This window comes from Callithrix jacchus, chromosome 12, assembly GCF_049354715.1.
Source record: "Callithrix jacchus isolate 240 chromosome 12, calJac240_pri, whole genome shotgun sequence".
Lineage (NCBI taxonomy): Eukaryota > Metazoa > Chordata > Mammalia > Primates > Cebidae > Callithrix > Callithrix jacchus.
In genome coordinates this window covers 79,464,298-79,488,821 of record NC_133513.1, presented here as the reverse complement: position 1 = coordinate 79,488,821, position 24,524 = coordinate 79,464,298, and the positions used below count along the sequence as shown (strand labels likewise).

The 24,524-nt window shown below is 35.9% G+C and overlaps 1 protein-coding gene across 4 annotated transcripts in view; it reads right to left on the bottom strand.

Moving 5' to 3' along the window:
• Positions 1 to 264: 264 nt before the first annotated feature.
• Positions 265 to 24,524, bottom strand: part of A1CF (APOBEC1 complementation factor) — an 82,094-nt gene continuing 57,834 nt past the window's right edge. For 2 of the 4 annotated variants that reach the window (XM_078344013.1, XM_002756358.7), the window contains 6 exons: positions 21,295 to 21,392; positions 16,768 to 17,041; positions 14,616 to 14,821; positions 11,798 to 11,934; positions 10,609 to 10,757; positions 265 to 7,702 (listed from right to left, as the gene is read on the bottom strand). In XM_078344013.1, the coding sequence (XP_078200139.1) occupies positions 7,551 to 7,702; positions 10,609 to 10,757; positions 11,798 to 11,934; positions 14,616 to 14,821; positions 16,768 to 17,041; positions 21,295 to 21,392 (1,016 nt within the window). In that variant the 3' untranslated portion in view covers positions 265 to 7,550. The remainder of the gene's footprint in view (positions 7,703 to 10,608; positions 10,758 to 11,797; positions 11,935 to 14,615; positions 14,822 to 16,767; positions 17,042 to 21,294; positions 21,393 to 24,524) is intronic. The other 2 variants (XM_017963435.4, XM_078344014.1) reach the window with 2 other exon arrangements.

Genomic DNA, 24,524 nt, shown 5'->3' with positions numbered 1-24,524 from the left:
GGGCCCACTTACCTTTCTGGAGTCATGTTTTCTCAATACTTTTAGTTGCTAAGTATTTTTCTTGTTTCTTTATTAAAAATAATGCATTTAATTATTAAATGTTGCTTTTAACCTCAGAGGAGTAAACTCATATAGAAGATGTAAATCATCTAAGGAAGTTGTCAAAATCACATTGCAATTATGGATTATTAATACACAGGTATTTACTCAAAAAAAGGCAAAACTTTCATTTTCAGGAAAGAAAAAATTAGCCAGCAACTCGTATTGATAATTTTTAAATCTTTATAATGGCACTTGAAAGTTCAATTAAAACAATTGCATCATCCAGGAATTATACAGTTTTGCATTGTCTCTCATTTCATGTGATTTATGATTCTAAGATGCCCATATCTTCCAAACCAAAAATTATATTCCCAGCAAGTGAATGGTGTAATTTTACTTAATATCTTTAGATAGATCATAGCATTCTATAAAACATTGTACTAAAGTACAAAAATAAGTGCTTTATGCACAGTTTTTAATACTGTCTTTATCTTTTTTTTGGTACCTCAGCTAACCAACATCACATAAATAAAAATAATAACAAAAAAGAAAAGAAGGAAGAGATTGTTTAACATCTGGAAGCTATAATTGCATTTTGCTGACAGCTTGCTTTTCATTAAGACACAGGGAATAACAATATTGGGCTGTATTGCAGTCAGGAACATAGAAGAGAAGGAGAATTGTATGAAGGAATAAGAATAAAAATTCCAATGGTTACATTAAGTATTTAAACCAGTGATAATGATGAATTGATTTAAATAGATTTATCTGTAGTCTGTGTGCCCAAAGATCTCTTAGGAATTATAAAGAAAATGCCAAGTTTCAAAATAAAATTTACATTTGTACAGGAGCATATATACTTAATTGCAAATCATTTCTTGCAAAAATAGGCATGGCTAAGGCTTGTGATATAGATTTTAAAATTTTATAAACACAAATGAATTTAGAAAACAGAAATAGTTAATGGCCAAAATGTTTTCAAGTAAATAAAATATATAGGTACCTGTTCATTAACATAAATCAGTTTGCGTATTTATCAATTCCATGTTTTAATACTCCTTCTGGACCTCTAACTAGCCTTTTCACCTTCTTTTATTTTTGCCTTTATATTTCTCTTGGGGAAAATATTTGAAAACTCATTTTATTTAAATAACTATAATAGGTCAAGTGTTAAATTCATCTTTTAAAAGGCCTATTGTCTCAATCCAGAGCTTGGCAATCATAGTGAAAACTTAAGGTTTAGAATGGAGTTGATTTATTTTCAGGATTCTAAATGTCAAGACCTATCAGTGAGGCAATTATATGAAATTTTGAAAAATGCAGAATGGACCATGAGTCTGTGTGCCCCATTAAGGAGAGAAGTAGAAAATATATGTATTTGTATTCACAGTTTCTGGCATAAGAGTAGGTACATAGTAAACACAGACTGATCATGTATTCTCTGAAGAATAGATTTGTGGGTTAATAGCAATAGAGCCTGTAAAATTTGTTTAATTTTCAATGTTCATAAAGAGAATTGAAGGAGAGTTAAAAGGAAATTTTGTGAAAAAGGAAAATAATCTGACAATGTCTTTTTTCATTCAAAATAAAATCTTCATATGGAATGATGTAAGGATTTGTTTATGAAGAATGGTTGATGAACAATTATAATGATGAAATCAAATGCAAGGGAATTAGTGTTGGAGCAAATTTGTGAAGCAGAAGGAAAAAAAGGTAATATGTTTTTTAAGGTGAAAGTTTACATAAGACCTTTCTGTTTCAAGACAAGTAACTTGACTCAAGGAAGAAAGAAACCAGTAAATGCTAAGACCTTACTAGTTCGCTGTGGATCTCTATAGACCAAGCAAGTGTCCCTAAGAGCTATCTGCCTGTCTTTTCCCCTGCCTAATCTGGCTTAGTAATGGGTAGCTTGTGCTGCCATATGAAGGCAGAACTCAGGACTCATAGCCCAGGGGTAATGAGAGGAAAACTAGGACCAGAAATGGGCTGGGTAGAGAGACAGTAAGACAGAAGGTGGATTGATGGAGATTTTGGAGGAGGAAGTGTTACATTCTTCTCTGTCTCCCATGACCCTGCTCAGTCAGGAAGGAGTAGCTGGGCTCTTTAGTATAAGCTGCTATCTGCTCTGAAGAGGGCAAATCCAATTCTACACAATTAAAAACAAAAGAAAACCGCAACCTATAAAGGTGGTGCTGGTGGGGTGTGTGTGTGTGTGTGTGTGTCTGTGTGGCAGCGGGGGGGAGGGGGACTGTATAATTTGTTGTCTAAGCTGGGACACATTTAGGAATAAGAGGGACCATTGTTAATATTTACAAAAGAACAGACCTAAGCCAGAGTTGTCCTGAAAAACCAGGATGTAGTGTTACCCCAGAGAGACATTGCTAAACCCTGAACAAGGTTGATATTCTATAGTCTCCAAAAAGGTCTTTGGGCAGTTTACTTTATTTAAGATACTGTTTCTTGGTCTTTTATATTCCTTTAGACAAAGTATCATTGTGGAGAGAGAGCAAGCTGTATTCTTCTTCTTGAATTTCTCTCTCAACATAGGAGAAAAGTCTGTAACGGGGCAGGTAGGTACAGAAGTATTCTATATTTTATTCCAGGTATGTTTGGATGAATGAAGTCTTTTGGTTTTCAGGTGATTTTCCCTTTCTAAATTGGCTATGAATTTCGTTATTAGTGAGAGAGTACAAGGTTTTCTTTTAGCTTTCCTACAAAACTGAGGAGAACTGTGGACACATAGTTTACAATCTCCCACAAATAAGCCTACATATACATCGCTATCTATATTAAACTTATCTATTTTCTGTATAAATATTGTTAGACAGCATGGCTTTTAAAATGTTGGATATTTTGAGGGCAATAGAGTATTCTGTGCCCATTTTTCATTTAATAAAAAAAGTTTAAATGTTTTACTCCTTAGGCAAATAGAGAGAATGGGAGTCAGAAAAATCTCTTTTTCCTTAGTTTCACTCATTATAGCACAACTTACTTTGTTTTCTTAATGTTGGCAAACACGAACATAGAGCCTGGTATATACATTACATTTCTATGAATATGTTCTAGTAAAATTCAAAGCATTTCTCAAGACATTATTTAAGTAAAATATCATTTCAAAATCAAATTTGACAATTTAACAAAACTTAGTTGATAATGGTTGCATGTCAGTAGGAATATTTACTGCCTAGTTTCTTTCTGTCTTCCAATAAATATATACAAAATCTTAAGTTAGCCTGTTAATACTTTCTTTTTAAAAATATTTATTCAAAGTTTTTTTGTAGTGCTTACTAGAAACTTAGTTTTATCTTTAACAGATGTATTTACAATATATAAAAGTGTATCTACAAAATATAAAAAGTGCTAAGTTTCTAGGCTAATTTTTAGATACATTTTCATCCCCCTGGGAACTTTTATATGAATGCAAGGAGAGAATAATCATGACTATGTGTGAATATTGAACACATTGTTCATTTTCTGTTGTAAGTTACTGTTAGAAAATCTTAGTGTTGGAGTTGTTCAATAATAATAGACTTTATCAAACTTCGTAGCTTAGAATGCAATGAAAAGTTACCTCAATTATCAACTTGATTGCCCTTCATTTTACAAATGGCCCACCTAAGAACCTCCCTGTTTATGTGGATTCTAATTGTGGCCCAGTTGTACAAGATAGAATTATAAAATAGTCATTTAGAATATAATGAAAATTAATACAAATGAAAAATTATGTTGATGCAATATTGTGCTAAATGCAATCAGAAGAATTTTTTTCTAAAAAAAGAACTTTTAAGTAAAATAAAAACCAATTTCCTTCACAGCTGTTATCAATACATACTTATAATTTAATTTCTTTCCCACCTTGAAAAAGCTAAGGAACTGTGGTTTGGAAATAGGTCCCTTTTTGTTAGATATTTATTTTTGCTTTTTTTTTGAGACAGGGTCTTGCTCTGTCACCCAGGCTGGAGTTCAGTGATGTGAACATGGCTCACTGCAGCCTTGCCCTCTGGGACTCCAGCAATCCTCCTACTTTAGCTTCCCAAGTAGCTGAGACCACAGGCCCACATCATCACACCTGGCCAATTATTAAGTTTTTTTTTTGTAGAGGTGGGGTTCTCTCCAAGTTGCACAGTCTGGTCTTGAACTCCTGGCCTCCAGCAATCTTCCTGCCTTGACCTCCCAAAGTACTGGGGTTACAGACATGGGCCACGGTGCTAGATATTTTTTGAAATTCGTATTTTCTTGACATGAGGTAGCTTTTTAGCAGCATTTTGGGTGCTGTTCCCCAAACAGTATGGTTTGGCATGATAACAGATTGGAGGATAATCTAGTCATCTAGAAGAATTATATTTTGTTGCATCTGAACGTGCTGTTCTAGCTATAGTAATGCAGTGGGAGAGAAGTAAAGCAGTTTGAGAAGAGGCAGCATTTTTACGGGAAAGAAAATAGATACCCAATCTCATTGCTGATCCATTTCCTCCTACTGAAGCAACATCAGGCTGATTTTAATTATCAACTAGCTATTAATTACCAGAATTTAGAGACCAAATTCAAATGTACTGGATGTTCCTAAATTATTGTTTTGTTATTATAACCTGGTTGGCTGACTAATTTTAATTTTTTTCTATGAAGAATTAGGGAGCATTCCAATAAGAAATTACTGAAGAATTGATAGTGATGCAGAAGGTTTGAAGGTATTCAACACGTGCTAATTTCTTAAGTCTAAAAACATAAACCTTATGCAAAATTAGCCTTTGGTTCTATCAGCAATTTAAAAAAGCTGATTTTCTTAATAATTTTAAACTTACAGCAGCAGGACTTGCTCTATCTACTTAACTTGGGGGAAAGTAAAAATAAACTTATGGCATAGTAGACACATTAACAGTTTCTATGAATATATTTTAATGGAATTCAAAGTATTCCCTAGATACTACTAAAACAAAGTAAAATTTTAGCAGAAAAACAAAGTCACATCTACCTATTCATACAAAACTGGCTCTAGGGAGGTAAATGGTATGATAACGTGAGATGCTATTCCCGTGGTAATTTTCTCCATACTTTGGTTTTGTTGTATGGTTGGGTGTTTGCTCTTAATCTTGTGTAAAAGCTATTATGACTTTATCCAGAATAGTGAATTTTTTTCTTATAAAGAAATTCCGGTATTAACTATTTTTTCATTTTGATTAAATTTAAAACTTCTTTGAATCAAACCTAATCTGCATTCACAAGCCATCTGATAACACCCTTTGCTATTTATTTTCAAAGATTTTAAGGAAAATCAGAACTTTCACTCCTAGAATTCGGAATGCTTTTTTAGACTGAGTAAAAATTTGCCAGCCCCAATGGACATTTGTATGTCAATGTAATTACTATCTTTGAGAATAAAAGCAGATCTGTGGGACAGCATAAATTTGAATCTAAGAATTACTTTAGGAGAAAGTTGTTTTACTTTCTCCTTTTTAGAGTTAGTTTCAAGCCTACATAAATTACATTTAAATTCATACTGTTAATGGGATAAATATGATTTGGCTATTTGTTTTAACTTAGATGATTTTTAATTGCATTTTTCTATTTAATAAAGGAGAAATAAAAAAGAAATTAAGAGATAGAGTATAAATACAAGAATATAGCAATTCCCAAACCTAGGTGCACATTGAAATCACCTAGGGATCGTTAAAAAGTGCTGATGCCAGGCACCCATCCAAAGAAATTTTGATGTAAATGTCATGAGATACCATATTGGCATTAGCATTTTTAAAAGCTCTCCAGATGATTCTGTTGTATGGCTTACTTTGGGAACTACTGTCCTAAGAAATATTAGAAGCTAAATGTAGAACAGAAAGCACAGGGCCTTTCCGAGTTTCAGCCTTGAAGCCTTTGTTGTCTCCCTGGAGTTGGTACAACTGAAATATTACAAGTACTTTTAATTGTGATTGAAATGTACCTGAATTTGATTGGAATCTTGCCTGCTTTTGGATCACAAGATTCCATTAAGGAGTTGGCAAAATTTTCTTTGTATTAATGTTTTTATTTGAGTTCTGTAGATTTTTGTAAGGGCCAAGGGATTTTTAAAAATGGAAATTCTATTACTGTATCTTAAACTATGAATGAGACTGAAGTAGGAGTAATAGGTATTTGATGTTGGATTTAGATTATTTAAGTTTGAACAAAGCAAGCATTTACAAATATGGCAAGAACGTAGTGCCTTCTCTTTACTTCTGTTCCAGGTTTTGTAGTGCTGTTGCTCCCCTCTCTTCATCATCAGATGTTCTTGGAGAAGAGGTCTAGGACTCTAGAGGGATTTTGGTAAATGACAGCCATGCTGATTAAAACAGTTTCTAATCAGCAATGATTGATTTAAGAGTTTTCTGTGGCAGCTTCAACAAAAGGACTCAGGTATGGTGAATCTGCCTGATACTCAGTGAAATAAAAAGGAAGGAAAGATAGAGGATTTCCTGGCAGATTTAAAATAAATGGGTTAGATAGATCAAGGCTAACCCCAAGTTAATATAACTGTCTCTGAATACTAGATGGTGGGGTGGATATTACAAAAATATCAAAGAAATGAGAGCAAATCTGCACTTCTCTCTTTAAAATGACTTTTCAGTCGATTTGCTGAATAGGAAAAAGTATCATAAATGATATTCTGTATATCTGATTTACATTTTTTATAATATTGGGTAGGAGAAAAATGAGTCTGAGATGATGAAAATAAATTAATATGAACAAGTTAAAACATTTTAAATTAGAAAAAGTCATTTCATGTTGGCATGATTATTGGAAAAGTTAGGAGTTCTAGGGAAAAATAGGTGTGGACTAATGAGCTGAGTAAACAGTGGGACCTGGATTTGTTTTAACCATATCTGCAACATATCATATCTATTTCTAGGAAGTCTCCATGGGCTGCAGGGGACAGGAAGACCCTGATCTGTGACAAATCGACTGGATGGAATTTTCAGGCTGAAAAGAGGTTGAATCCACAAAATCTTGGACAGTCTTTCATGAGCTCAGGTCTGCAATCATGCCGCAGAGTGGGCCACGGTGAATGCATTTTGAAAACACATTCTACCTTCCCTTTTCCTTTTATGACTTTGTGTTTCACAAAAGCAGCTGCAAGCCAGAGGTAAGACTAGAGTTTACTTGGCTTCCCTTGATTGTTAATGACTGCTCAGGTTTGCTTCGTTCCTCCCAACTCTTGCCAGCGAAAAGATCTCTTGCCACTCTCGCAGGATTTGTAAACATACTCCCTAAACACTCAGGAGCATTGGAAGAACAACTTTCGGGGCAATGGCTCTCCAGCTTTCTGTTAAACAAAAGGTTCTTTAACATTTGATTTCATTTCAGAATAACATTCTTACTTCCTGATTCTGCAATTGGTATAAGCTATACTGTCTCTGGAAAGACATTTCTTTAGGAAAGATATTACTTATGATCATTAGGGGACTGAGTTAGAGGTTTATTTACTTTTTTAAATAGAGTTTTGTGTGTCTTATTCTTAAATTTAAAAAGTGTCTTCAGAAGGCGCCATATCCATCCCCTCGGGCAGTCACTGCAAAAGTAGGGTAGACCTCATAGGTTGTATATGCTGCTAAGTCTTGTCCAAGGGTTACCGCTTGCTTGAGCTGAGCTGCAGACACAGGTGCAGTTGCATTAGGGACAGCATATCCTAGAGGAAGATGCAGAGAAAACTTTGTGAAAGAAATTCACATTTGCTCCCTTTTGGCTTATTGTCTTTTTTTAGAAATATGAATATTTAACATATTGCTTAAAGCTAAAAGTTAATATATATATATATTTTTAAAGTGCCATTAGGGATACAATATGTTGACTCAGTGATTTTAAATGACATTTAAAAAGTCCTAGGACAAGGTTCCCAAAAGTGGGGTTAACTACCTGTGCCAGAATCACTTTATACTTAAAAGATGCTTGGGATTGGGTCCAAGGAAGAGAAACTTAACAGGATGCTAAGTTTATTAAAGCTTGTGATTTATAACTATTGAGGGCCTCTGAATTTATAAATGAGAAAGAGTGATTGAAGGGTTGGCTGGGCATGGTATGTGGGGAGGTGGGGCTCTGTGGCACCAGTTCTCCTGCAACCCCACACCTGCCTCAATGAAACATTCAAAACATTTGCCTTTACCCAAGAAGATGTATAGAGACTGGGAGACAGTAGGAAAAATACTGTAAAGTTTAAGTGTGCTTCTCCAAAATTCCTTAAAAGCAAATGCTAACCTGTCCATATTTAGCTCTAACCATGAATGGCAAAGGCACCTTATTATCTCCCAAGTGCCTCATCAAGCCTGTGCTTGGTGTGTTCAGAGGCTCTGATGCCGGTTCTTACCCTCAGAGAACCTAAGTGCCTGAGAATTAAAAAAATAATCTATGTGCTTTCATGTTAGCATTGTGGTCTAATGGATGAGCATTCACTTTTGAAGAAGAAAGCGTATTAGCTACTATCTAAAACATTATTTCTCTGTATTGTTTTAGTCTAAAACCTGAATATTTCTGAGATGACCCAAACAAGATAACAAGAGAAAGATAGAAGTATACTCAAGTACAAATAGGTACTTTGTTGTTGTTGTTGCTCTTGTCTTAAACCCGTTTGGTTTATGTGCAGTAGAAGCCTGCCCAACCCCAGACACATTGATTTTTTTTCTGGTGGCTTCTCAGAAAGTGGTGACAGGGAGCTGGTTGGATTATTTTGAACAAAAATTGAATCCACCAGGAGCATTCACTTTGGTCAGTACTGCTGATTAATGCACTAGTGAAGTTTGGTCCATTTTCCAAGGATAGGAGACATGATGTGTTAACAGTTACTTTCATAAATTTGGAAACTATTTCTAAACTAAGTAAGTAACGTAATTGTGCGAGTGTGTGCATGCATGCATGCATGTGTTCATGGCACAGGTTTTAACCTTAGGGATTTTGAATTTTCTTTTTCAACTTGGTCAATTTCTTAAGCTCCAGGGTGTTTATGTTTCAAATCAATCCTTCCCTTGGAACCTATTATTCTTTGCTTGACTCCACAGCAAAGTTATGAGAGGCTCTCAGATTCTTAGGCATTCCCAAGGCAATGGTCATGCCCCAAATATTTTTAACTTCTCACAGAAGCCAATAGAAATGAGAATAAGGTAAAACATTCTTTGGTAAAAGCAAATTCTTTCCAATGTGAAAGCAAATATTCTCCTGACAGTTGCTCATTAGTTTTATTGTACATTTATTAGGTGTCTTTGGTTGCAGCTTTCTGTAAGATAAGGGCTCAACTTTCTCTAAGAGCTGAGAAGCCCTGGCATGTGTCCTTAGTAAATGGACATGTAAACATCCTGTTATGTGGAAAGCAAGCACCGGCTGCTGGCCCCTCACTGCCCAGGAAGGACCTTGCCCTCTGTAGTGTCAGCTGTTTCCTTGGTAACCTCCAAGGGACTCACCACAGAGTGTTTCCAAGTTATTACAGAGAAACAAAGCCAGGATTGAGGTCACTTTCAGATGTGAAACATCATTAGTGTTAGCCTTGCTTGCCAGAATGGAGGATTTATTCACAACTTTTGAGAAAAAAACAAAACAAACAAAAAAACATAACTGGGAGCAAGTCCCAGCTGCAGTGGTGTGAGGAACATAAAAGTTCTCACAGCTATACATGAGCAATATATGAATTAATTAATCAATTCTAGTTAAAAATCTACTTTGGACTTATGGGGTGCATACTACTGACACAATGACAAGTCAGAATGACAGATTTCTTGAATAGAAACGAGCTTTTACTAAAAAAAAAAAAAAAAAAAAAAAAACAGATAAAAAATTTTCAGTGAGAAAAAATTTCCTAAACAACTTTCTTGCCTGGTTGCCTTTAATCTCTAAAGATTCATTTTTAATTATTAGCATTTGTCCTGGGTACATAATAAATGGGGACAAGTCTTTTAAATATGACCTCTGAAGGCATTGTTAAGCTACAGATAGGCTTTGCTTTAAGCAATCAACATATGCCCCAGACCAAAATTATAGAACAGATAAATTGAGTTGAGTCCTGATTATTCACATATTGAAAAGATTTCTGTCTGTTCCTCACTCTCACACATACAATTTTTGACTTTAAAATCTTTTTGGAAATAAAATTAATAAAAGTAGATTGAAGATTGGAGAAGGAGAAAGGATTGCTGAAAACAATTGCCATTGGCCAAATTACTTTTATAATGCTTCCTGACTCTTTAGGTGAATGCCTAGCACACAGTAAGAGCTCCAATAAACATCATCTATCCGTAGGCAGTCTCAAACTCTCTGACTAAAAGTCAAAACCAAAACAAACCAAACTCAGAGAGACTGAGTCATTCAAGATCACACGGCCGTTTAAAGCCGGGCTGAGACCAGAACCCACTCTGCTGCCCAGCTTGATTTTCTTGCCTCGTGCTTTGTGGGCCACTCATTTGGGAATTTCTTTTTGGTCCCAAGGTAGTGCAAGTCAGATTACTGTAAGTGGGGTACACAAACATTTCTATGATTGATTCCATGGTACCAAAAAAAGGGTTTCCCTAATACTCTCTGCAGGGTGCTAATTCTGACGTAATTTCCCCATACCTGGGAAAGCAGTAGCAGCCGCAGCCGCAGCCATGGTGCCAGGATCGCCTCCATCGGTGGGGATGCCCAGGGTCTGCAGGGTGTATTCAGCTGCGTATGTCTTTGCTTCGTCCACATAGGCACTCAGCTTTGGAGGTGTGAAAGGGTGGCTGGAGAGCAAATCAGTCAGGGTAGGCATTTTTAAACTGGTACAGTTGAGTCAGGTGAAAACCTAAGGCACTATCAGCTTTGTAAGATGACTGGATGGTGGTATTTTGTGTGGGTATTTTTCATTCTGTTTGCTATTAAAGCTTCTAAATATAAGTTGCATGTAAGAATATTTACAAATTAATCTAGAACATCAGTGGTTGATGACATTCCTGGGACATACAAGTAATTCACTACTTGTATGCTTTTTCTAAAGCAAAAGTGAAAGAAATTGTTCCTAAAATATATAGAAATACAGGTTCAAGGTAAATTTCAGGAGGTGATATCCACTAACAGAGAGGTCATATATTTGATCCAAAATTTAAATGATGGGTTATTGTGTTATTATGTATAAAAATGGTAATGTCATATTATTCAACCTAAACACTGCACAGATAAAAGAATGGACTATGGTTTTGTTTGTTTGTTTGAAATGGAGTCTTGCTCTGTTGCCTAGGCTGGAGTGCAGTGGCACAATCTCAACAACCTCCAGCTCCCAGGTTCAAGCTATTCTCCAGCCTCAGCCTCCCAAGTAACTGGAACTACAGGCGCCTGCCACCACACCCAGCTAATTTTTGTATTTTTAGTAGAGACAAGGTTTCACTATGTTGGCCAGGCTGGTCTTGAATTCCTGACCTCAAGTGATCTACCTGTCTTGGCCTCCCAAGGTGCTTGGATTAAAGGCATGAGCCACCATGCCCAGTCAATAATGGGCTATAGTTTTTTATTTCTATTGAATTTTACACTACTGACTGTTTTCCACTGGTTGGTGATACTACACAACCTTCATTGTGCATATGAAATTTGGGGGCCTTTATGTGCTGGTTTCATAGCTGGCACATCCCAACTACATATCTGAGTGTTTAATGAACTGAGCACTTAATGAAAAATGAGTAGGTGGTAGACCTGAGTGTCTTGTTTAGATGGTGACTAAATGCACTTAATTTAGAAGTGTGTCCTGCTCTCACATCAAAATGGTAAGGAATTTGGAGAAGTTACACACATTGCAGGATTCTGGCTGGCTAGAGCAGGAATGGTTATTTTGTATAAGAAGAGCTGTCTTTGGTCTTGTCCAATAGCAGAATGCAGCTGGTACACTGGCTGTCCCCAGTTATTTTTCTGACATATCTCTTCTAATATCTGCAAGAATAAAAAAAATGTTATTTCCCCCTCAAATGACACATTCACGTTATTTCCCAAGTTTTCAGGTTTTAAACACTAATCTTCAGAGTTCAAGCTAATATCAGAAGATATAAAATGCCACATAGTTTAATGACTCATAAAATTTAAGATGAACTCAATTTGAACTCCATTAAAAATGTTAGGTCTATCAGTTCATAAAAATCACTTTCACACCATTTACTGTAATACGTTTTTAGTTTAGTCCTTTAGCTGTAACTTTTTACCGAAAGCTTAATTTTATGACTTGTTTGGTATATTTTGTTTTTAAAAAAATTGTTGCTCCAATACTGTGGGTATAGATTTACTCATTGTTACCCTCAATCTCTGGGTTTATAATGGTTTAGAGATGATAACCTAAGAATATATTTTTCTTTCATGTCGTTTGTCATAGGGTTTTAATCTCACAGTTTTATAAAAGTAGAATTGAAAAGTTTAATGGATTGGAATTTATTGAGCATTCCTAGATGGGAGTTGACAGCTGCGATGTTTTTATTTGTTTGGCAAGACACTACTTCTGGCTTTTTTTTTTTTTTGTCTTAATGACAGTGTGCTTTTTAGCATCCACCTGTATGTTTTTCTCTTCTGCAATTACTCCAAACAATATTTTCTAAAGATTCATAGTTTCTTTATTCTGAAGCCATTTTTGGTTGTCCAGAGGTCCTGATGCTCTCTTTAGTCAGCAGATTTAGTAGACTGTGCAAAACAGGGCAGCAGGCAGAGAAAATAACTATAAGACAGAACAATGCCCAGGATGGGTCTCTGGGGTTTCTTACCTAATTTGTGCTAATGAACCTAGCTGCAATAGCATGACATTTTCTAGTTTATTAATTTGTAGATTGTTCCTATTTTCTCTATTGACATTTTCTTTTTAATACTCTTGCTATGTAGGATCTCTTGTCATCCTTAGAGCATTCTCTACAGTTCTTGGGCAATAATAAAGGAGCTTTTCCTGGTAGGTATTATGCCTGCCTGTTCATGCCAGGTGAGCCAACCCTGGTGGAAGGAGCACCAGCTCTCACTGCTGACTTTGTAGGGCAGTGCTGGTCTCTCTGCTTCCAGCTGGAAGTTTGCAACTCTACTTTGGGGTTGTTTAGGCCCCATCTATATTGATGGTGGCAAGGTCTTCATTTCTAAACTCTAATTGTAGAATTTCAGAGACAAATTAAAGAACTTTTATTAATTGATAGAGATTATTACCCACATGTTAATATAAAACATGATGAATTTCTAGCTTGAGTTTAATGTAAAACAAAGAGATCTCTTTTCATATTACAGCAGCACACAGAATTACTGTTATGCAGAATTTGTGACTATTGTTTTATTTTCTTAAAAGATTTATAAGTATTCCAGTACTTGAATCAGGTTCTTTGTTTTGGGTTTTAACCCAAGAGAAATTGGATGCCTAGCTTTTGCATTTTCAGAACTAACTTCATCATGTCACCTACCAGATTTCATTATAATTATGTGTTTACATGTCAGTATTTTTTCCCACTGAATTGCCATCTAGTGTTTGATGAGAGGGATTTTGCTATATTCACTTCTACATCTCCAGGACCTGGCGCACTACAGGGTGCATAAAAGAAGCTTTCTAAATCTTTTGTGAACAAATGATTGCTGTGTAGCACTCTGATAGGCATTCTTTTTGTTTTTTAATTGCCTGGGTAGGGTTAGCAGAATCCTTAGATAAACTAATCTGTAGATAAAAGACAGCCAGAAATCCCATAATACAATTACCCAAGATGAGCTTTTAGAAAACCACGTTTTATTCTTGATGAAAATTATAAGGGCTCCTACTTATACATACATGTGGGGCTTATACTTTTGGCATGGGATTAGGGAAGTTTCCTTGATGATACACAAACTGTAACTCTGGGTATTCAGCCAAAATGTATTTCAGAGAGATCAGCACCTATAACACTCCCACAGGGAACAGTCTCAGGGTTAGCATAGACTCTGATTTGTTTTTAACCCTAGGAGTCAGTTTCCATATAGAAACTTTTATAAATTTTAATTTTCCCATAATAAAAACCACAGGCTACTTCTGAAGTATGGAAACTTAGAACTGTTAAATCAACACAATAAAAATTCACTGTAATGGCATTGCCCAAATATAACTATTGAGGAAGAGTTAATTTGGTGTGACTGATGACATCTCTTAGTTAACCTAGATATTCACCTGGATATCATGGTGAAGTTTTCCCTTAGATACACTATTTCCAAGAAAAGATATCCTAAATGGTCCATTCAGGGGCCTGCCATAATACTCTTCATTTGCCAAACAACCTGGCTCACACACAATAGACATTTATTCTGAGATGGGGTCTTTGCCTCATTTTATTTTCATATGGGTTATTGGTTGATAATTCTTAATAGCTCTAAGGTTTTTTGCATTTCAGTGGAATACTGTTCAAGGTGTTAAACGTTATGGTTAAAAAAAAAGAGTAAGGGCCTATAATAGAATAACAGCACCCCCTGTCCAGCATTCGCTCAAAGTGTGTCACGTTGATTGGATGTTTTATATATTAAAAGAAAAAAAAAACCCATAGCTTGGGTAGGGATCAAGTCAAATCATTTCATTAAAGTGAATGGCGCTTATTGGCACAACTTAAAGAAACTATTTCTGGAATAACATTACCTACCTGGGGAGCGAGTTTAATTCCTTGGGGTTTTAATGCTACAGGATTCATTGGGGTGAGCTCCATCCCAGGTAAAATGTCATAGAGTTTGTCTTCTCTCTTGTCTCCTTTGACCTGGTATCCTCGACCCAGGCCTGTGTATGCCAAATAGCCACGGCCGCCCAGTCCTCTCACTCCCGCAGCCCCTACAGGTACATTCATGTAAATTTCTAGGAACGTAAGAAGGCATTAAACTGAATCAAACCACCAGAAAATCACCCTGATTCTTACTGTAATGGAAAAGTTAGCCCAATTCATGGTGCTTCTTGCCCTGAAGACAGGTGGGAAACTCTAGGATTCTAATGTAATGAAACTCAACATAAGGTAAGGTATAACACAGATGTCTGTCCCTTTTCTAAAAAACCTTCAGAAGAAAGCAATACCATTGATAAGTACAATACTATTGATAAGTACACAAGCAACTTAAAAATTTTGGTAGAGAAATTTTGCAATTTTTGTCTTTAGGTAACCTTTTCTTGAGATTTTCTATGGACTAATAAAGACTGGAAATGTATTTATTACAACATTCCAACATAATTCAACCACTTGTTTTGAAATCAGTCTTGCTTAGAGACTGTCACCGATCAGTATATCAGAAATAAATTCTGGCTTCCCTAATTATCCCACCTCCAATGACTTATTGGAAAATAAACATTTAGAAAGCATGCTTTTAAGTTCCCCATCCTCTCTCTTATGTTCGGTCAATGAGATACTTAAATTTCCATTGAGTTTCATGCATAGATTCCTTTTGATTTTTGTTTTGCCATGTTGCTACTTAGATTATCTATTGGTGGCATAGAGATAAAAATTAAATTGATTTCCCTTCATCCATGAGTATTATTCATTGATTCTTTTCTTGTTATAAGATAGACATTTTTTCCCTTTTACTGGAGTTTGTTTTTTTCTACATCATAACTGGTTGAAAATTTGCATTCAATGTATGGATTGGTTAATGATGTGATTTTACATTATAAATGCATAATATTTCAATGATATAATTTGTCATCACATAAACAAGTTATCCTAAAGGAAATCCTGATTATTTCATTTGCATTACAATTTTGGGCAGAGTAATTATGAGTATGAAACTTTTAAGGCTGTTGAAGACTAGAGCTCCTAGGATGATCAATTCAGTTCCTCTGAAAAATAGTAAAATGTAGTAAGATAATTGTTTCCACAGTAATCTAGATGTGCCTCTTTGCTTCTAAGTCAAACCCCAAAATAGACCTAAATATAGTTTGTTTATTGAATTGCCCAGATTCATGTCGTATTTGGAAGATAGAACTGGGATTCAGCTGGCAGCCACATCCTAGAAAAACTAATCTGAAGGAACCAAAAACACAGGGATAAGCTAGTTTCTTGGAAATAAAATAAAGGCTTTATCTTCTAGCTTCCTCGAAGAAATGAAGCTTGAAAAGCTACTCAAACATTTAGAATCCTTACAGGATTCAAATGTGAAATGTTTATTGTTTTATTAGCAGTCCAATTGAGGGTTCTTTTTTCTATTCAGTGTTTATTTAGTTCCCCATGTACTAAAGAAATATAGTGATTTCCTTAATAGTTTGGCTTTTAAGAAAGTATAACACATATTTCTTGGTCAGGTCAGATGAGAACATCTCATATGTCTGTTATATTATATCCATTATTATTTGTGATTTATGTGTTAAGATGATGTCACTGAATCACCATAAAATACATACATGCCTTGAAAGATTTTTGCTATGAGGAAGTTAGTTTCCACTGGACTATACTTGTCTATCCCAGAAGTGTTGTAATGAGCCACAGATGACTGCACAATAGTGGACAAGTGATACAGAGGAAGCTAACAATTGTGGAACTAGGTTTTAGTTTGTGCAAATTTTGTGGACCCATGCAAAGTTTGAATTTTTGCACTAGGCTCATTTGCACAATGTTTTGACCACATTTTTTCAATAACCAGTTGTAATGTAAAAAAGACTCCTATTAAAGGGAAACCATTGACATAATACTTGATTTTTAATAAACAATTTTTCAGTTCTTTTCACCCAATGGACCCATCAAATGTATCTAAGGCTACTGCAGTACGAATCATTTGAAATCTTGGGATTACTCTAAAGCAAGATCTGACTGGTGTTACCTCTAACAGAAGGTGCTCGGATAATGGCTCTGTTGCTGAGGTGTCCTTTGGTGGCTGGGAAATGAAGACTGGGAATTGCTGCATAGGCCTGGGGGGCATAGAAGACAGGAGCTCCAAGGTAGGTTGTGGTGGGATCATAAACTTGGCCCAAAGAATAGGTATACTCTCCTTGCAGCATGGTGCCCCTTCCACCTGTGCCTCGGGTGTACCTAACATAACTGTCCTTGTCCACTGGTTTTGCCAGGGTCACTTCAATGGGAGAACCATCCAGCACCTGTTTTAGATGGCAAAGAAAAATCAAAATAAGATGATATGAAGATAACCAGGTGTGGATGAGCCCTAATAACATGACTACTTCTAAGTGTTAGACTATTTGCTGTAGGCTTACTGATTGTATCTTGTCACTTTATAGGTTTGTGTTCATACACCTGTTGAATTTTCTCTGAGCACTTTGTTGGTAAGCTGCATAAGATGCCAACAGGTTTGACAGTAACATATTGGCCAGCGTCTATTGACATATTCATTAGAAATTTACAATCTGGTTACAGTCAGTGAGACAGAAAGTTATGTAATATGTCTATTATGTCATATATGTTTTAAATTACATGTTTATATAATTATACAACTACAAGAAAATTGAGGTTTATTATGGATGGTATAAAATCTCCATTACCTAGCACAATAAAATGAAGATGAAAGGAAACCAATAACGAGATCTTATCAATTATTAGCATTTAGCATGGGCAGCCAAGTCAGGCCCTTCCAGCCGATAGCCAGCTAACTGTCATGCTCCTTAAAGCAGCCATACAAGTTTTCACTGGGGAAGAAGACAGGCATAGTGTGGCCCTACCACAGGAAGAGGAATCTGGGAGGCTGTTGCATTGCCTGCCACAAGTTCTTTCTTGTGAAGTCAGCTTTGGATCTGCTGAACAGTTGGGAACTAATAAACAGGAATGACAGGGTCAGGGGTAATTGGGAGTGAGAGTAGTATTGAGGTTCTCAGATCATGCACCCCTTAATACTTGTCCTCAAAAATTATTGACACAAGTTTTGAAATTGCACACAGCTCCAGATGTCGAAGATAATGGACGTATGTAGATCTACATGTGCAAATACTTTCTGTGTACTGCTTGCCTACACAAGAAACAAGTGGCTCTCAACAAATTCTTGATAGATTGATGTATTTATTATCAAAGGGAAAAGTATTGTCAGAAAGCATGTGTGGCTTTTTAAAAATAAGAATATGATGATTCTCTATTTTATATGAAGAATACTTTCATATAAAGTGTTCCTACAGAAATTCCCATTCACTGCAGCCGAGTGTGCACCCTTACCCTCTGATTTCATCAGTGACTCTGTGGTTCCTGCATTATTGAAGTCTGCCGGACAAAGCTTGTGCTTCATGGTCATCTGGACCATTTTGTTCAGCCTCTGGATCAATTTGTCCCCAGTGTTATGTATTTACCTTACTTTTTAGTAGCAGGAGCCAGTGTCAAATAAATTAGATGGAATACTCCGAGAGACAGACAGAATCCAGCTGGTAGTCAATAATCTTATACTGATGTTGATGTAGTTAGAAAAAATAGACCTGGGATATTGAAAATAGGGGAGGACCTTGGGTATAAGATTCTTTATATCTTCAATCTTGTCTTGAGGAAGATGAGAGATCCAAATAGGCCTCTGCTTATTGGCACTCCCAGAGATATTTTGCATGGAATGATTCTTTGTTGCAAATTCAGATTTCTTGTTGTAATTGGTTTTGCTCTGCCTTCCTCTGTCCCATCCAACAGCATTTTAAACACAATATTGTATTTTAGTTATTTGGTTTAGGTAGTTCAAGAGCTTGGACAATATCTTATTAATCTGTATAGCCCAAGCTCAGTAAAATTTCTTTCACTTCATAGACTTACAAAAAGAATAAATGAATAATCATTCTGGAGCTCAATTCATCATGTTTCTCTCTGAATAGACTTCTCTTCCTGACTTCCATAAAAATCTACCATATTGGAAACTTATAGTAACTTGTCCTTTTTTTCCACCCCTATCTCCAATCAGTTCCTGAGTCCTTTGACTTGGTCCCCTACAGTTCTGTACATGGCTGTCTCCTGCTTTCTATACCTACCTGAGTTCAAGACCTTATTTTGTCCCATTTGGGTGACTGTAATAGCTTTCTAACTAGTTTCTATTATATGTTCCACTCACTTATATTAAAAAGTGAATTCTTACTAGGTTAATTGTCCTAAGTTGTAAATGTAATAATTACTGCATAAAAAATTTCAAGGCCTCACCTCATCTAATAAATTAAATATAAATATCCATATATATGCTCTAAAACCTTTGTAGTTCCTAGGAAAACTTACTTTTGATTTTTCCATACCACATTATAGTCCAATATAATATTAAATATATATTTAACTAAACAATATATGTAAACATTTGTATAAAAGTACCTAGCTGTAAAAATTTTGAATAATTTGAATATGTTTGCATTGTAATTATTCCAATGTAATTATTGACATTTAATTTGTGATGGCTGTTCCTTCCCAGCAATCATCTTGTATACTCAAGGATGTTTCCAAATGGAGAAAATCTAACTTACAAATTGTTTTCCAAGTAAAAACACTTTTATAACTAAATGTGATAATCAATGAAGATGAAATAATGCTTTTCTTTATAGACATGTATTTATGCATTAGCTTTTGCTTTGCAGTTTTCTTTTTTTCATATTTCAGAGTCAATACTTTCTCCACCCCTCCTCCAGTAATGAAACATTTTGACTTTGAGTGGGTCCCTGAGGAGCTAATATGTAAGAGGCTCCACAGTGTCTGAAGGACCGAGGCTAAGAGATCCTCCCTTTGCCCTCTGGATCCAGTCCCTATGGAATCCACTGCCTACTAGCTCTAGCCTGCTTTCTGCTCTGGGAGGCTATTCTACATGGGGTCTTCTTTAACCTTCTAGATTGTGATTGGATTTAGCCAATGGGAAACCCTGGTAGGAGGTTGGAGAAAGAGACAACAGTGAGTTTGAGGTGTTTATTCTGCTCGCTCCCTCTTTGAGAGGTCACCTTCAGCTAACTGTCTTTTGACCAAAACCACAACCTCTTTCTTTTATCTGTTCTTTTTTTCCTTATTGATGGAGTCTCACTTTGTTGCCTAGCCTGGAGAGCAATGGCACAATCATAGATTACTGTAGCCTCAGCCTCCTGGGATGAAGGGATCCTCCCATCTCAGACTCCCAAGTAGCTGGGACTACCGTAGTAGTCCATGACACCATGCTCAGCTAATTTATTGTAGAGATGAGGTCTTGCCATATAGCTCAGGCTGGTCTCACACTTCAGGGCTCAAGCAATCTTCCCACCTTGGCCTCTCAAAGTTCTGAGATTACAGGTGTGAGCCACTGCACCTAGGTACTTCTTGCAAAGAGATCTGCTCTACACAATTCTCTCCACTTTCAGGATTCCTATTAATTCTCCAGCCCTGTACCTTTGCCTCCAGAATGCTGTGAACCCCAGATTCTGATATTCTCTTTTGATTCCTGTAGTCCCCCCACACACTTTTGTAATTAATTCCTTTGCTGTTTGTTTTCTTTTGGGACCCTGACTGATACTAGACCCCAGGGGTAAAACAGTCCCATATATATTATGTTCCAACCAAGTTACTCTACATTTTCCTGTTCTCCAATTTTGTCTTGATCTTCTCAATTCTGTGCCTCTAAGACTGCTAGTCTTTCCATATTTTGATTTTTCAAATTACACCCAATTTTCATATCTTCCTTTAAATATTTTCATTTCATAATCATGAAGATGTTTTATTCTTTATGGCCCTCTTCTTCCTTTGAACTTTCTCACCATGTTTATCTCTTTTTATAATATTTACTTGCCTGCACTTTGCATGTGTTTGTGTAGTTGTCTTATTCCTCCAACAGACTTTGAACTCTTTGTCAAACATCTATGATTCTTTTTGTATCCTAGCATGATAAGTGATCTACAGAAGGTTTTAAATGTTTATTGGCTTGATATATAAATATTATATTGGTTAGACAACTCAGTAGTGAGGCTATAGAAGCTTCCCCAGCCCTTACTCTTGGCAAGGTGAGAGATTCTAAGCTTTCTAAGTTGAAAGATCAAACTATGAAGGCAGAATAACAGCTATCTTGACATCTTTTAAAATCATCAGCTTCTAAAATACTGCACTAAAATGATGATAATCTTTTTGAAATAATGAGAGGAAACTGGAATTATGAAAGACACCTTGAAATAATCTACCTCAATTTCCTCTTTCCATGCAAATTGAGGGCCAGTGACTTGTATAAATTAGAAAAAATCAGAGGTAAAGTTGGATATATTAGGTACATCTCCAATTTCCATTGTGTTTTCCATCATTTCTCTTTACTACATCTTAAATAGACGGAGGCAGCCATGTCAGAGAAGGTTGGGGTGAAACAGACTTGCAGGACTGCACTTTTGAATGTAATGTCCACACCAAACTTGGATGGAATCTACATATTTTTTTCTTTGTTCTACCTTACCTTCCCATTTAAAGCTTTCATAGCCTCAACTGCATCTTCCCGGTTACTGAAGTGCACAAAAGCATAGTCTCGAATTTTCTTCACCCTCTCCACAGCACCTGTAAATAGAGTGAAGGTTGCCCCATTAACAAACTTAAGAAAGCCCTGAAAATAATATATTTTAGCACCTAGCTTCCAAGAGAATTTGATTTCTTTTTAATGGAGACCTTATATTTAAGTAAGGATCTCATCAAGAACATTCAACAGAAGATTTTGTTTGCAATCTTTAGAATAAAATGTATATTCTGACTTAACATAAGTTATTAAGGATTTATGTTTTCTACTTCCTAGATTATAAGATCTCTAAGGGTGAGAATTGCACCTTCCTTTGCATCTTATGTAATGTAAAAGATAATACCTTATGCATGGTAAAATGTTTGTTGAATTGAGTTGAATTCAATTATTGGTCATATTACAAACATATATTTAGGCTATTACCTTTTAAAGTTTTCTGTTTTTCACCCCAGCAAAATGTCTTTATCTCTTTTGTAATTGACTTATGTAATTAACTTTAATTTAAAACTTAAATATTAGGTAACTACAGTTCTGACAAGGCAACTGATATTTATGAGTCCACACAGAGAGAAACTACAACCAGATTTCCTATATCCTTATCCAGTACTCTTTAAATGAAAAAGCAAAAAAAAAAAAAAAAAGGAAAAGAAAGTTGTTTCTGAAAGAACATCATTAAACCAAGATAAGTTGCCTGCCTTGCTGTCATGATAGGTAAAGACTAGAAACAATGCAGTTATCTACTATTCTGCTTTCAGGAATGTCTCATACAGAAACACTCACACACATCTAAAAGGATCATACATAAGAATATCAATTCCACTATTGTTGAAAGAGCAAAAATAAAACAATTTAATATCTATTTTCATAAGTAATTAAATCTACTACATTTATACCAACACCAAGGAGTCTGTAAAGAAAACAAAACTCAGGCCAGGCGCGGTGGCTCAAGCCTGTAATCCCAGCACTTTGGGAGGCCGAGGCGGGTGGATCACGAGGTCAAGAAATCGAGACCATCCTGGTCAACATGGTGAAACCCCGTCTCTACTAAAATACAAAAAATTAGCTGGGCATGGTGGCACGTGCCTGTAATCCCAGCTACTCAGGAGGCTGAGGCAGGAGAATTGCCTGAACCCAGGAGGCGGAGGTTGCGGTGAACCGAGATGGCGCCATTGCACTTCAGCCTGGGTAACAAGAGCGAAACTCCATCTCAAAAAAAAAAAAAAAAAAAAAAAAAAAAAAAAAAAAGAAAACAAAACTAGACCTGTATGTAATATGGAAAGATTAAATATCTATTGTTATATTTTAAAAAGTTATAAAAGAATATATAATATTATAGCATTTGTGTTTTTACTAATCCAGAACCATATATATGTGCACACAAATATAAATACACTCATACAGAAAGCAAACTGAAAAGATAGAGACCAAACTCTTAGCAGGGGTTACTTCAGGAATGGGGAGAAAAGTTTGGGAGAATTAAGGGAATTTTCATATTTCAATGATATATTTGGTATTTTACAAATATTTGCAAAATTTATTTAAATTATTTGTATAGAAAACCCAAACAAAACAACAATACATTTTTATATAAAGGAAATGCCGAACATGATGGCAACATATAAAAATGAAAAAGGCAGTTGTACCAAGAGGGTTGGATGTTATATTTTTAAAATGTGGTCGCTTATTCCATTTTAAAAATAGATGTTTTGCTTAGAGTGAAGGTAAGGTGGAAAATTGTTTAACCATATAAGTTTAGCATGCCAATTATCTTCTTTTAGCCTACACTCACTTGGGTGTACCTTGAGCATCCAGGGAGACAACACAGGCTGAAACATCATGCCAGGGAAAAGAAGAGGAAGAAGTCCTCTCCTTTCTGTCTCTATCAAAGTTTCATTATCCTCTTAGATTCAAGACAACAAAGGTAATTAGAGTATTTACTCTCCCATATGGTTCAATGACTAAGAATTACCTTCCTTTGGAATAATAGTTGGCCTGTAACATAAAGACATTGTGATACTTCTCTTTTCACTCCCATCAACATTCGACCCTTGGTTTCTTATGGCAATGGTTATACAGAGCAAAATTATCTGGCCAGGCTAAGGATAACAAAGCTCCCTGAGATCAGAAAGCACTGGACATATAATTAATTGAACTTTCAATATAGTCTCTTTATTCCCTTCAGTGTCACGTGGGGTGATGATTGTGACTCAATCCTATGACATGTTTTAGTAATTGAGAAGAAAGAGGTTGGCCAGTGATGACCTTCATCTTTCTAGTCTTTGCTTTGTTCCTATTTCAATGTCATTCTCCACCTAGGCTCCCTGGTCTGTTATCTCCCTGAGAACAGGACCAGTTTCAGAGACTTCTTAGTATCATCTTTACCCAGTTCCTGCTTCCTGCCTTGAACACAGGAGCTCCTCAATAAACACACATGGAATAAGGGAATAGTATCAGTCAATTCACACCCCAGCTTCTGTCATCTACACCAGGTAGGTGGCATTTCAGATGATAATAAATTTAGGTTTTCTGAAATTCTGTTTGCAGATATTTAAAATTATCTTGCACTGTTGAATGATAATTTCCAGATGCATCTGGTTTTGAAAAATTTGATATTTAAAAATGTAGCCTCATAAAACAGACAAGTTAAAAAGTTAGAGTTTGTATCCTAAAAGCTGGTTTTCTCTACAGCAGTATTCACACATGGCTTATTTTAATATGTTTCTTCTTTAGTGCATAGAAGTTTGTTTAAGGATTGATCCTCATTTGGCAGAGGGTGAGTCCATAGAATATGAATGATTATTACTACTCAATCATCCATTAGCAAAGAAGAAAAAGATCCTCTGAAATCATGATGGAAGGAATTGGAAAATTATTGCTGTGTTTATTATCAACTTGTCAGCAACACATCAACGTGAGGAGAAACACACCTGCATGCCAAAGGGGAGGTTATCAGAGGGTCATGTTTCCCCAAGTGTGGTCCCCTGACCAACAGAATCAGCTTTGCCTTGAAACTTAATAGAAATTCAAATGCTTGAACCCACCCCCAATAGGGAAAGCAGTCAGATTTAATGTGCCCTTCAGGTGATTCTAATACTGCTAAACTCTTGTGGGAAAATCAGATCTTGTAGAATGACTATAACTGGAAATTCAGCTGATACCCTCCGGGTACAGTGGGG